The sequence below is a fragment of the Taeniopygia guttata genome, chromosome 11 (assembly GCF_048771995.1).
Source record: "Taeniopygia guttata chromosome 11, bTaeGut7.mat, whole genome shotgun sequence".
In the NCBI taxonomy this organism is placed as follows: Eukaryota; Metazoa; Chordata; class Aves; order Passeriformes; family Estrildidae; genus Taeniopygia; species Taeniopygia guttata.
Window position 1 is genome coordinate 11,196,330 of NC_133036.1, and position 14,563 is coordinate 11,210,892.

Sequence of the window (14,563 nt, forward strand, 5' to 3'; positions counted from 1 at the left end):
AGCACAGCAGGGAGGAGGCAGGGCTGCAGAGGCATTTCTTTCCTCCCCACAAGTCAAAATGCTTTTGCTTCGTAGGTCCCTTTTGAGGTCCCTGCTGAGCGATGATGCTCTGATCCACAGCCTTTGGTGCTCCCCCAGGAAAGAAGTTCAGTGAAACCAACTTCAGGTCCCTGTGCAGGAGAAGGTTCCAGGGAGAGCCCAGAGCCCCTGCCAGGGCCTAGAGGGGCTCCAGGAGAGCTGGAGAGGGACTGGGGACAAGGGGTGGAGGGACAGGACACAGGGAATGGCCTCAAACTGAAAGGGGGTAGGCTTAGATGGGATATCAGGGAGAAATCCTTCTCTGTGAGGGTGGTGAAACCCTGGCACAGGATGCCCAGAGCAGCTGTGGTTGCCCCTGGATCCCCTGGAAATGTCCAAGGCCAGGCGGGATGAGGCTTGGAACAGCCTGGGCTAGGGGAAGGCGTCCCTGCCCATGGTGGGACTGGATAAACTCTGAAGTCCTTCCAACCCAGACACTTCCATGACTCTGTGAGTATTTGGGGGATGAAGGGGGAAGGAGGCATCTGGTAGAGTTTAAGTGGATCTCTCTAAAACCTGTTTGCAGCCTGAAGGTATTTGGGTTTTCTCCTGAAATCTGTCTTCCTCCCAATCCCCAGCCCAAGAACACGCTCTCACCTCCCCAAACCTCACCTTCCAGCCTCCCCTCTGTGTCTGCCACATGTTTCTGCTTAGGAACCCACCGTGCCTTCCCTGCTTCCCAGAGAAGGGCACGCAGCTCTGAGCCTTCCCTAATTCCATTAGAGCCCATTAGAGGCTCCGGGCAGAGACCGCAGAAAGCAAACGGCCCCTTTGAACAAATCCCAGGCCCAGTGCCAGCCAGGGATTCCCACTCTTTACAAACCACCCTCCAAATAAAGAGGTAAAATGGGAATGGGCAGGGGGGAAATATGCATTTTCTAATCACCCAGATTTAGGCCTTCAAAGGATTTATTACAACCTTTTATTTCCATGCGTGGAAAATGGAATCTTATCTCGTGAGCCGGCTGGTCCAGCTCGACTGGGTTTAGAGCAGGGAGCTCTCAAACAACCTTCAGGGCCACGCTGTGCCTGGGTGTTAAACTTGCTGGAATGCATTAAAATATGGCACTGGGAGGGGGGAGATCCGTGCACTCAGCAATGTGATGCCTCCAGCAGCTGCTCCTGCCACCGAGCCGTGCGGGAACAACGTGATCCACCAGGACTGGAGCGAGAAAGGAAACGAGCAGCCCAGCTGTGTGCTGCCATCCCTGCTCCCAGAGCCAGCCAGCGTGCTGTACCTGGCACTGCACAGGGATCAGCCACCAGGGCTTGCAGGAGATAAATGCCACGAACCTTGAATTTTAATTGCTGCTGTCGGGGCGGTGTGTGCCCCGTGCCACGCTGGGGAGCAGCGCCGGTGACACTCCGAGTGCAGCAAGCAAAATCCTATTAAGATAACGTCACGGCCTCTCTGTTTTACTGTTTGCAAGCCAGCCATAACATCATTAAATTACACAACAGGGAGGTGCCTGCTGCCAAGGGGCTCTGCTCAAGATAAGATGTGGCTTGAGCCGCTGCCAAAATTTGAGTTGATATGACAGGAAATTTGGAGCGGGTTCAAGGCTTGATTCACACCAGACATGGCACTGTGCAGGTAAATCAGGGCAGGATTGATCCCTGGGGCTGTGCAGGTACCTGGCACCGTGGAACCCTGGGCAGGATGGGGCTGGAGGGGGTTTGTAGCAGACAGATTTACAGCTCTTCTTGTGTTCAGCACTGACAGGAAGAAACCAGAGCCTGGCAGGGTGTGTAGGTGAAGTTCAGGGAGCTGTTTGCAGGTTCTTAGCTCTGCCGTCCCCTTCCCAGCCCTTCTGGGGAGTGGGAAGGAGCCTGAACACAAGACACTGCTCAGGGAAGCTGTTTTGTGGCGCCACAGCTGTAACAGCAGGAATAGGAGTGAGAAGAAAGAGCTGCATCATAAAATGCCACACAGCCTGTAAGAGCCCTGAAACCAGCCTTGCTGGTCCCTCTGTGTCACCCACCATGTCCCTGCCACTCTTGTCCGTGGAGCCTTTGTGTTTCTTGTGCCTTTTGTGCCCATTGTACCTTTTTTTGTGCCTCTTTGTGACCTTTTCTGGATCCTTTGTGCCGTTTGCTGCTGCAGGTGTGGAGTTTTGCTCCAGGCCCTCCAGACCTCAGGTTTCTCTCATGGATGGTCTGGACTTCAGCTCCTTCTTTCAGATCTGTGGGGAGAGCTCAGCCAGCACCATCCCCACCTTGCCATGGCTCAGCAAAATTCCTCATTGGCATTAACGACTTTTCTTTCCTGCAGCATCTTCCAGGCAGGGAACTGATCCCCAACCAGGGCTCTGGAAGCCTGGGCTGTGTGTGCAGAGATCTCCTTGCCACCCCATCCTCCAGGACAGGACATCAGGAAGGAAATAGTTTAAAATTATGCCGTAGAAGCAGTTTTCTAAGCGTTTTCCATTAGGGCTGCAGAGAGCCTGCCCTGCCCTGGGACTGCCTGGCGCTCCAGCACTGCTATTACAGCTTTCCCTTGTGGCCCTGTTTCTGGCACTGCTGATTTTTGGGGTCCCAGATGTATCCTGGCCATTGCAGCAGCTCAAGTACAAAGTGGCTGGGAAAGTGGCTTGGAATTCCTGTTACTGAGCTGTTCTCCATGGAGCAGCGTGTCCAGGCACATCCCACAGCACCCTTCCATCCCAGCAGTGGCTTTGCACACCTTGCTTGTGGCTATCAACTGACAGAGAATGGGTTTAGGTGGGATATTGGGAAGGAATTCCTGGCAGTGAGGGTGGGCAGGCCCTGGCACAGGTTGCCCAGAGAAGCTGTGGCTGCCCCTGGATCCCTGGAAGGGCTCAGAAAGGACCACCCCATTCCCAGGAGTAATTTCCTGCGTGTGTGACCTCTCTGCCAGCAGCTGGAAGTTCCAGGATGCCAATCCTTGTTCTCATATAACACAGATGCTTATTTCCAGCGCTTTGGGATGTCAAAAGCACCTGGATGAGCCCTTCCACCTGAGGTCCTGCGTGTCACCCTGCACACAGGGGACAGGGGACGTGCTGACTGTGTGCCTGTGCCTGTCCTAGGTGACCCCTGGCCAGGAGGGGCAGGAGGGGGAGCTGCTGGTGAAGGGCCCCTCGGTGTTCCGCCAGTACTGGAACAGACCCAAGGAGACCGCGGATGCCTTCACGCCCGACGGATGGTTCCGGACAGGTACGGGACAGGGACAGGGGACAGCAGCTCTGGGGGCATGCAGGGGGCTGCAGAGGGCTTGGAGCTGGGGCTGGCAGCTGGGAGTGCAGGCTGGATGTGCTTATAGGAAAAATGCAGCAAACCCCGGCTCAGGAAGAAATTGTGATGTCTGCTGCAGATCAGGAGGCTGAAGGATTGCTTTATTAAAACTATACTATATTATATTAATATACTATTTAAAGAGGTACTGTCCTATTCTATATACTTACTTCTTACTTAGCTATCTAACAACTAACAAGCTCAGCTTTATTAAAACTATACTATATTACATTAATATACTATTTAAAGAGATACTATCCTGTTCTACATACTTCCTTCTTACTTGCCCATCTAACCACTAACAAACTCGTGACTCTGCTGAGCCACATCTGGATCCCATTGGTCACTGACCCCAAACAACCTTCACCAGAACCCAACCCAGCCATCACTGCAGGTAAACAATCTCCCCACCACATTCTACATGGGGAAAACAAAGGAGCAGAGATAAAGATTGTTTTCTCTTCTTCTCTCTGTGCTTCTCCAAGAAATCCTGAGAGACAGAATTGTGTCTCTCTGTCCAGAGAATGTCAGTGTCACACTGGCTCAGGAAGGGCATAGTGACCAAGTCACCAAGTAATGGGGGGTGTTTGGGGTCCTTTGCTCCTAAGCATGAAATACCACTGCTGAATGTTTTCTTGGGAATTCAGCTCTGCTGACAGGTGGGATTTGTCTCAATTTACACAGGGACTATGTCACAGAATCATTAACTACCAACTAGAACCCCCTGAGAGGGGGGGTGAGGCCGGGTGGGGGTTGGGCTCTACTTCCAGGCTATCTGCTTCCAGTGATTTGAGGAAATGGCCTCAAGTTGTGCCAGGGGAGGCTCGGGTTGGACATCAGGAGGAATTTCTTTGAGGAAAGGGTTGTTCATTGGCAGGGGCTGCCCAGGGAGATGCTGGAATCCCCATCCCTGGAGATGTCCAAGGAACAGCTGGACATGGCACTCAGTGCCCTGGGATGGGTGACACGGTGGGGATCAGTCACAGGTTGGATTTAATGACCCTGGAGGTCTTTTCCAGCCTCAGTGATTCTGGCATTCTCTGATTCCATGATACCCACAGCTCTGATTTCCCCATTCCCCTCTTTACTGTGTGTTAGCAGTGCTGTGGTGGCAGGAGTCAGACTGGATTTCTGATGCTGTCTGTGTAACCTGATTTACTGACTGCTCCTGAAGAAGCTGTGATTTATTCTAATTGTTCTCCCGAAGCAGAGCTCACTCTGCCAGCAGTGTCACCACGAGTCCCCAAGCCAGGCTGGGACCGGAGCATCTCCAGCCCTCACGTGGGGTGCAGGGCAATCAGCTTCAAAAATTTTTTTAGTCAACACTCCTGGTGAATATTTCAGCTGCAAAGGAATAACGTGCATTAATTATTGCAAAGAGATGTCTTTAGGAGAAAATGATTTTGAAATTCAGTTTAATTTCATTGTAATGCGCTGCAAACAGGAAGGGAGTATGTGTGTTTAATTGGCTCTCGGGGGTAAGGCCGGGAAGATGGCATGCCTTTGTCACAGGCCATTAGTGATACAGACTGCATAATGAGGGACTACAATCAGCTCACAGCTGCCGGCTCCTACGGGGAGAGAATGATATTAAATAGAAATCAGTATAAATTAAACTTAACCCTTTCGCCAACCGAGCAAAGCTCAGAGCTGAAACAAGGGAGGGGAGCAGTGACAGGAGTGGGGGGTTCAGGGTGGGTCAAGGGGTGCTTGGACAACCTCCCCCAGCAGCCAGGTGACCTCCCTGATGTCCCCCTTCCCTCAGGCAGGAGGCTGGAACTCCCTTCTCCATCCCTACACCCACTCTGCCTTCCTTACCCTCCTTCCCTCTCCTCCTCCATCTCCCGTGGATATCAGGTCAATGGGACTGAGTTTTTCCCAAGTCTCATTTATCCAGCAGTGCCAGGAGTGATCCCATGGCCCCATCCTCACCCTGCCTGCCCCAGCCTCATCAGCAGCCTCTGGAGATCACTCAGAGGTGGCAAGTGTCCTGTGGTGGTAAAAACCTTTGAGGGAATGGAAGGGCTTGTGTCCTGTCACAGGGATTGGATCTGGAGGGTGAATTATCCCCATTAAGCGCAAATTGGTTACCCTGGAGTCAAAATCATACTGGCAGGATCCAACAGAGGTGAATCCTGGCCACTGCCAGGCTGTAATTCCCTGTATCTGCCACTTCTGGGTCATCCAGGTGGGGCTGAATGCCAGCACAAGGTGTTCCCAAAACACAGCCATGGCTTTCTGACCCCGTGCCAGGGTTCTGCTCACTGCTGACCCTTGTGGTGTCCCCACCAGTGACTACAAGCTGCAGGTGGTGGCCAGGTCCCTCAGGGCTGGGGTTTCACAGAATTATGGTGTGGATTGGATGGGAGGAGACCTTTAAGCTCGTCCTGTGCCATGGACAAGGACACCTTCCACTAGACCAGGTTGCTCCAAGCCCTGGCCAGAAAAAGGGGAGAAAAACCCAGTAACTTTGATGAATTCAAGATCATGGCTCTTCTGAGAAGCCTCTGAACTCCTGGTGGTGCAGAGGGGATGTGCTGTTGCTCCCATCCTCTTTATTCCCTGGGATTTGTGCTGCTGTCTGCCAATCCCTCCATCTCTCATTTCCATCCGAGTGAATTTGATTATTTTTATTTTGTTAACGCTGTTGACAGAGCTGCTTAGATCAAAGTCCCCTCCAGCCATTTCCAGGGAGACTGCTGGGTTTCCACCTGCTGTCATACATCCAAGTGGCACTGAGCCCTCCAAGGCCGAGCGAGCCCAAAGGAAAAATGCCTGTGGGCATCTGGCTCCTGTCCCTGCTGAGCCTGCCCAGCTGTGCCAGGCCCTGCCAGCTGAGAGGCAGCCTCCAAACCTCATGTGGCTGCTGAGAGGGGAGGAGAGGGGAAAAGAGGGAAGGAAGACATTTTTTAGGATGAGGACCTGGCACAGGGTGCCCAGAGAAGCTGGGTCTGCTTCTGGATCTCTGGAAGTGTCCAAAGCAAGGTTTTGGAGCAGCCTGGGACAGTGAAAGGTGTCCCTGCCCATGACAGGGAGTGGTACTGGGTGGCCTTCAAGGTCCCTTCCAACCCAAACCATTCCATGATCCTGTGAGCAAAATCAAACCTCGGGAACTGAAGGAAAGCAGCAGAGAAAGAGCAGCTTCTGTGGTCATCCATCCATCTGTCTGTCATCCATCCATCTGTCCATCCATCCATCCCCCATCCATCCATCTGTCCATCATCCATCCATCATCCATCCATCCATCTGTCCGTCATCCATCCATCCATCCATCTGTCCATCATCCATCCATCCCCCATCCATCATCCCTCCATCCCTCCATCCCTCCATCCATCTGTCCGTCATCCATCCATCCATCCATCCATCCATCCATCCATCCATCCATCCCCCATCCATCCATCCATCATCCATCCATCCATCATCCATCCATCCCCCATCCATCCATCCATCATCCATCCATCCATCCATCCATCCATCACCCATCCATCCATCCATCATCCATCCATCCATCCATCATCCGTCCATCCATCCATCCATCACCCATCCATCCATCCATCCATCCATCCATCATCCATCATCCATCCATCCATCCATCCATCCATCATCCGTCCATCCATCCATCCATCACCCATCCATCCATCCATCCATCCATCCATCATCCATCATCCATCACCCATCCATCCATCCATCCATCATCCATCCATCCATCCATCATCCATCCATCCATCCATCCATCCATCCATCCATCCATCCATCCATCATCCATCCATCCATCCATCCATCCATCCATCCATCCATCCATCCATCCAGCCCTGGCACTGTCAGGCTGTGTTATCCCTGCCCAGGAGGCAGCAGGTGCCTTTGGAAGCACGAGGAAGGTTTGGGAGGGTGGTGGATGCCCACCACGGTGCCCAGCACTGCCCTGGCCCACGCCTCCCTGCCCACACGGGGTTCCTCCAGAGGAATGTGCCAGTCCAGCCCTGCTCCCCCAGGGAAGGCAGCTCCCAGTCACATTTACCCACACATCCAGAAAATTAGAACCTGGTGTATTCAGGGAGATTTATTTTCAATTACAGGTTAAGGCTGAGACATGAAATAGCACCGGGTCTGAAAGTAGTGCATAAATCCTGTGACAAATCCATGTATCCCTGCTCCATATAATAAGATTTTATTGATTGCTATATTGTATCTGTCAGAATAAAACTTTCTTAATGCATGCATCAGGATGGAGAAGATAGAGAGCTTGTTGGGAGTAGAATCTGATTCAAGAATCAATGCACTTTGATTAATATGTCGTTAAGAAAGTAAGAGTTATTTAACTTGTTTGATGCACATTGCAGAATGATGACTCATATCTTTTAAATTTCTTTATTTGAGCTGCATTTAAAAAAGCCCCACAACCTTGGAGCTGTTTTTCACATTGTTAAATCTTGGTTTGTCAGTGAATTTTTGCTGGATCCTTTTGCCCAGGTCACAAATGCCCCTGAACTCCATTAGTAATAAATCCTATGGCCCAAAACACTTCTCATATCCTGTTGTCAAGGCTTTAGAGGGAGAACAGAGTGGACCTGGTGTTTCTTTATTTCTTCTGGATGTTCTGCACTGAAAGACAACATGAACTGAAAGGGAAAACAAAACAAAACCCCAACCACAACAAAAAGAAGCTGTTTTCCCACTGTGATTACAAATCCAAGCACCAAGGACGAGCCCTGGCTCAGCTGGGAACATCCCACTCAGCATTCCCAGCTTGCTCCAGAAATGGAACATTTTGCTGCAGCCATGAATGCCAGTGCAGGGCCTGATCCCAGTGACTCTGACAGCTTTCAGCAGCCTCCTGATGTCTCTCTGTCATTCTCAGACTGAGCTCTCCAGTCCACAACTGACACCAGCTGCAGATCCTTGCCATTCCCAGCCCAGGCTCTTGCAGATTCCATAGAATCATGGAATAGTTTGGGTGAGGAAGGACCTTTCAAGGCCATCAAGTCCAACCCCCATCACGACTGGAACACCAGGAGGGGCTGAGGGAGCTGGAAAGGAGCCCAGCCTGGAGGAAAAGAGGCTCAGGGGGCACTTTGTGACTCCCTGACAGGAGGGGACAGCCAGGGGGAGAACAAGGGACAGGATGAGACAAAATGGCCTTAGAGAAGGCTTAGGGTGGATATAGGAGAAAATTTCTTTGTGGAAAGGGCAGTGGTGTGTGGCAAGCACGTTTCTCTCCCTCTCAGGATTTTTCAAAGAGGTGCACAGAGAGAAATGAAAGAGAAAACAATTTTGATTTCTGGTCCTTGTTTTTCCCATGTGGAATGTGTTTGGAGAATTGTTTACCTGGGGTGAGTGCTTGGTTGGGTTCTGGTGAGGATTGTTTGAGCTGATGGCCAATCCAATCCAATCCAATCCAATCCAATCCAATCCAATCCAATCCAATCCAATCCAATCCAATCCAATCCAATCCAACCTGCCTGGGGCTGGGCTCTCAGAGAGGGGCACGAGTTATGTTAGAGACAGAGTCAGAGAAAGTAGCATGTAGTTTTGGGATCCTCCTTTTATACAGCATATTAATGTATTTTAGCATAGTTATAATAAAGAAATCATTCAGCATTCTGAATTGAGTCCGACATCCTCATTCCTTCCCATTGGGTTCTCCTGCATTTACAATAGTGCTGGGGTCCCCATCCCTGGAAGTGTTGAAAAAACATGGATGTGACACTTGGGGACATGGTCAGGGGTGCCCATGGTGGTGGTGCAGGGCTGGTGGTTGGACTTGACGATCTTAAAGATCTTTTCCAGCTAATTACATGATTCTGTGATTTCCAGCCCTTCTGGTGGGAAAGGCAAAGCCTCCTGCAGTTTTCCAGCAGAGAGGAATGTGCTGTTTGTAGGAAAGGCCCTGGGCAGGTCATCCTTGGCCAGGCACAGCTCTTCCCTGCTCTGGGGCTGTGCCCTGAGGAGGAGGAGGATGCAGCCCCATCCCTCTGGCACAGGCTTTTCCCGGTGCTCGGCTGTCCCCAGGGAGCAGCAGGTGTTTCCCTGCCAGGGGAATTGCTCACATCCGTGGGTGGAGCACAGACACCTGAAAGAGAAAATACTTGAGGCTGATCAAGGCAGATTATAAATAGAAATGCATCTAATTAGCATCTTAATCTGCAGGTTTTCTGTTTGTTTGCAGTGGCTTTCCTACTCACAAATCCAGCTAATGCAAATTCTATTTTTAAAGAAATGATTCCTTAATTGTAATGTGCTGCAATTATGTGAGTTACCGGTGTGATCCCACCGGATGGAGCGGGGGCTCCTGCCTGGAGGAGCTTCTTGAGGAGTCTGCCAGGGATCAGCTCACGGTGGGGGCAGGATGGCAGGGCTCAGCTGCTGCCTTTGGGACCCCCTTCCCACAAATGCCATGGAAGGACACCCCAAAAAATGCCAGGTGCACCCCAAACCCGCTGTTGTAGAAGGGGCAGGAGCAGAAGCCAGACCAGGCACGTGCTGGGCTCCCCTTTCCACCCAGCCCTAGTTTAAGAAGTGTTTTTAAAATTAAAACCATAAAGATGGAATATTTTCTGGTATATCAGCCTTTATCACCCCCAGAGGTTCCTTACACACACACTCAGAGCACTTTGGAGAGAGAATTCTCTTTTTACTTCCTACTTAAGTATTTATTCCTTCTCCTTGAGGATTCAGTATTTCCAGGTTTGCCTGACTACTGGAAGCCCTGGGGTCACCAGGACATGGGTGGGGTAGAACAAGATGAGTTTTAAGGTCCCTTCCAACCCGAAACATTCCCTGACTCTGTGATTCTGTGTCCCTGACTGCTGGTGAAACTGATGTTTTCAGCAGTTCAGAGTGACTTGGGATTTTTGTAGCTGTAAATGAGAGCAGCTTTTGGCACAGAATTTGTTTACTCTCTAAAGCTCTGCTCTCGTCGTATCAAACATCTTGGATGCCAACCCTTCCCTTCTTTGAGAACCTCTGCTGCACTGAGCCTCCTTTCCAGAGGCATGGAGCAATTGCTCCCCAGCTGAGAGTTGGTGGGAACAGCAGGCACCTGCAGCTCCAAAATCCAGGCTCTTCCCTTTTGTTCTGTGTCTGCTTTTACCCCTCGAGCTCTGCGACAGCAGTGCTGCTCTCACAGCCTGGAGGGAGAGCCTGGAACGAGCCCCTGACTGCTGGGAATCATTCTTCCCATCCCATCTTCCTCAATTCCATCCCATTTCAGGGATTTAGGAAGGAATCCTCCCTGGCAGGGTGGGCAGGCCCTGGCACAGATGCCCAGAGCAGCTGTGGCTGCCCCTGGACCCCTGGCAGTGCCCAAGGGTGACTGCATGGAAAAGAAGAGGTGATTCTGCCTTTTGCTAAGGTTTGATTGTCCCTCAGTGGCTGCAGGGAGCAGAGGGATCTGCTCTTATGTTTTTATTATTACCATTATTATTTTTTGTTACCACACTCCCCAAAGCTCCACCAGCCACATTCAGCTGTGCAGCCACGCCTTGGAGCATTGACTTATTTATTGCTCTTCGAGTTTTCTTTTTCATCTCCTTGTCTGCAGGGATTTCCATAGATATTTAAATGCTAATGTGAAAAAAAGAAGCGTTTTTCATTTTTACTTACCCGTTTTCTTTTCTGGCTGGTCCTCTGGGCAAACCCATCTGCAGTAATTCAGGCTGGAGGAACAGGGGGGTCCCTGCTCAGCCTGTTTGTGTCATATCAGTCACCCAGGAGTTCCTGCTAGTGAGGACTGAGCCTCCAAACTCTTGGCTGCCTGCTTTGCAGAAACCTTCCAGGTTTGCCTGGTTTATCCAGTGCTTTCCATTGGAGCAGGACATGCAGCCTGGGGAGTGTTCATCTGCTCTTGTCCTTCAGTTCTGAGGGCTTGGAGAGGCTCCTGGTCATGCTAAGCTGAAGAAATGAGATAAAAATGAGGAGCAGTACCTCTGCCAGGCCAGGCAGGATCTGAGGTGCTGCCAGGCTTTGCCAAGGCTGAGTTTCCATTTGGTGCTGTCCTTTCCTGGCTGGATGCCCAGGACTTGGCTGGCACAGGCTGTGTGAGGGTGTCCAGTGCCAGCCCTGGCCAAGGCTGGAGCAGGGACCATCTATAGCAACCCCTGAGGCCCCAGAACAGTAGGACAGACGTGGCTCTTTGTGTTTGGTAGCCAAACCTGCTGCCCAGTGGGATGTGATGGGAAGTCTGGCTTGCAGGGGATGGGAGAGGGTTGGGTTGGAGAAGGGATGGGAGAGGGATGGGTTGGAGAAGGGATGGGAGAGGGATGGGTTGGAGAGGGGATGGGAGAGGGTTGGTTTGGAGAAGGGATACAGTGGATGGTGCTTTCCCTGCCCCAGGGGGATCCTGAGTGCAGATACTGCAGTGGGACAGTGACACCAGAGGATAATGCCTAAACACTGCCCTGCCTTCTTCCCTGTGCTCAGGGAAGGAGAAAAATTCTCTTGGGAGCAGGGCAAGGTCTGTGTGGTGGAGTGAGCCCACTCACGGGAGCCAGGAGGGGTTGTGGAGGGGGAATGTGGATGGTGAAGGAAATAGGATGTGCAGACAAGCCAGGAGGGTCAGTGGGCATCACCCTGACTTCCCACCCTGCTGAGAGGCGCAGTAAATGTGAGGAGCCTTTGGAAAATACATGTGTGAGGGGAAGGAATCTCTGACAGATGAGCTGAGACAAGGGTTAGCTGCACTCGAGGCAGGTCCCCAAGTCCCTCTGTGCCCTGGCTGGAAGCAGGGTGGGCAGAGCTCAGCTCAGGCTTGGATCAGGCTTGTCTTACCTGCTCCTTTCCCCTGCCAGGTGCCTGAGCTGCTGCCAGCGCTGCTGGCACCGCTCCATGTCCCACACAGCCACACAGCGTGGGGAGGAGAGCCTTATTAGCACAGCTCTTTGTGAGATGCCCTTGAGTGATTTATTTTTTTCCAGGTGTAAATGCCAGGGGAGGCTGTTCCAGTGCTTCCCATTCTTTCATCTCGGCAGGGTTTTGCCCTTTCTCCCAGCGTGGCTCTGACAGCAGGCTCAGCGCTGCTGCCTGTGGAATACAAAGTTCCCTGTTAGAGAGCATGACAGGAATTCATTCCAGGCTGGGGCTTGCTTTTTTTTTTTATTTTTATTTCTGATTTTCTTTTTTCCTCATGCCAGCTTCTCCAGGAGTCTCTGGAGAAGTTCTGAGAGTGGGGAGTCTTGTTGTTTAACCCCTTTCTTCTGGGAGCAGGCAGCTTGAAGATGGCCCAGTACCTTTCCCAGTTCAATCATGGAATATCCTCATCTGGAAGAGAGGCATTAAGATCATCAAAGTACAAATCCTGGCCCTGCACAGACACCCCAATAATCCCAGCCTGTGCCTGAGAGCATTTTCCAAGCTCTCCTAGAGCTCTGGCAGCCTCAGGGCAGTGCCCAGCACCCTCTGGGGGAAAAACCTTTCCAGATACCCACCCTAAACCTGTCCTGGCACAGCTTTGTGTGCATGGGCAGAAAGGGCTGCAAAGCAGCTTTGAGCTGTGATGCAATTCCCATCCCCTGCCCAAATCCAGAGCAAGGAGCAGCACCCTGAGGCATCTGACCAGCACAGGAACAGCACCCTGAGGCATCTGACCAGCACAGGAACAGCACCCTGAGGCATCTGAACCAGCACAGGAGCAGCACCCTGAGGCATCTGCATCCCTGCATCCCTTGGCAGCAGCCACGAGGGCACCCAAGGGTCTGTCCCCCCTCACTGCCTTTCAGCTGGTGGGAGGCAGGCACAGGGAAGAGGGAGGATGGCCCTGAGCTGCAAATCCACTTGGCAATTTTATGATGTGAGTAAATGGTGCTGCACATCCACCTGCTGCTGTTCGTGGCAAGGTGCAGGAGCAGCGATTCCCTTCCAATGGATTGATTCCCTTTCTCAGGAGCTGTTCAATTACCTCCAGATTTCACATGGGTGGCCAAATCCTGCTCTGCCTCAGTGGCCAGGGGCCAACAGAGCCTGACAGCCGCTGCTTGCTCCTGGATATTGGTGTGGGAGAGGCGTGGCAGCAGCCAGTGGCACCCTCAGGATTTTGGTGTCTTTGGATGGTCCCTCCTGTGCCCAGCAGGATCCTCCAGGCCAGAGCAGGAAGGGCTCTTCATTTCTAGGGGGTGAAGCAGAGCCTGCTCTGGGCCTGGGGGAGGCTCTGGGATGGAGTTTCAGAGAATCCCAGGATGGTTTGGGTTGGGAAAACCTTAAAGCTCATCCATTCCACCCCCTGCCATGGCAGGGACACCTTCCACCAGCCCAGGTGGCTCCAAGCCCTGTCCAGCCTGGCCTTGGCCATTTCAGAGGATCCAGGGGCAGCCACAGCTGCTCTGGGCACCTGTGCCAGGGCCTCCCCACCCTTGCAGGGAAGGATTTCTCCCTGATATCCCATCTAAGCCTACCCCTTTTCAGTTTGAAGCCATTCCCTGTGTGCTGTCCCTCCATCCCTTGTCCCCATCCCTCTCCAGCTCTCCTGGAGCCCCTTTAGGCTGTGGAAGGGCTCTGGGCTCTCCCTGGATCCTTCTTTTCTGCAGGTGAAGCCCCCAGCTCTGCCAGCCTGGCTCCAGAGCAGAGGGGCTCCAGCCCTGGAGCAGCTCCGTGGCCCCTCTGGACGGGCTCCAGCAGCTCCACACCCTCCCAGTGTGGCTGTAGGAGGAACCTGCCTGGACAGCACCTGCCTGTCCCACCTCAGGGACAGATCTGGGGCTGCAGCTGCTGAGCCACCCTCCTCCCAGGCTGCTGGAGGCTTTTGGCAGCAGATGGGAGTTGTGCTGCCAGCCAGGGCTGCCCGTGCCAGGCTAGCAGCTGGATCCAGGAGCCCTTCTCCCAGTGCCAGGGGCTCTGCTGGGCAGGCTGGGGACACCAGGAGAGGCTTTGTCCTGCACCCAGGGAGAGAGTGGGGACCCTGGGAGCTGCTGGGGAGAGGGTTTCCTCATGAATAATTGCTGTGGAATTAATATACATGTGGTTTTTTGAGGAAGTTTCAAACTCTGCCCCTCAGGAGCCTTTGATGCTTTATTCATCTCTGCTCTGCAGAGGCAGCTGGGCCTGGGAGCAGCCCCAGTGTCCTTGGGCAGGGCTCCTGTGAGCTCAAAGATGGCATTTGCTGGTCCAGGTGACCAAAGAGTCACTCCAAGGATGTGGCAGGCTCCAAAGGGAGCAGCAAGTTGGACTCTGGGAGCCTGGCAGGGTGGGAAAGGTGGGGAAAAGCAGGAGCTGATGATTCCAGCTGCACTGCTTCCAGGGA

General features: G+C 52.5%; 1 protein-coding gene across 2 annotated transcripts in view; it reads left to right on the forward strand.

Moving 5' to 3' along the window:
- ACSF3 (acyl-CoA synthetase family member 3) overlaps positions 1-14,563 on the forward strand; it is a 53,621-nt gene that overhangs the window by 30,673 nt on the left and 8,385 nt on the right. For both annotated transcript variants that reach the window (XM_072934207.1, XM_030282234.4), the window contains one exon: positions 3,129-3,255. In XM_072934207.1, coding sequence (XP_072790308.1) covers positions 3,129-3,255 — 127 coding nt within the window. The remainder of the gene's footprint in view (positions 1-3,128; positions 3,256-14,563) is intronic.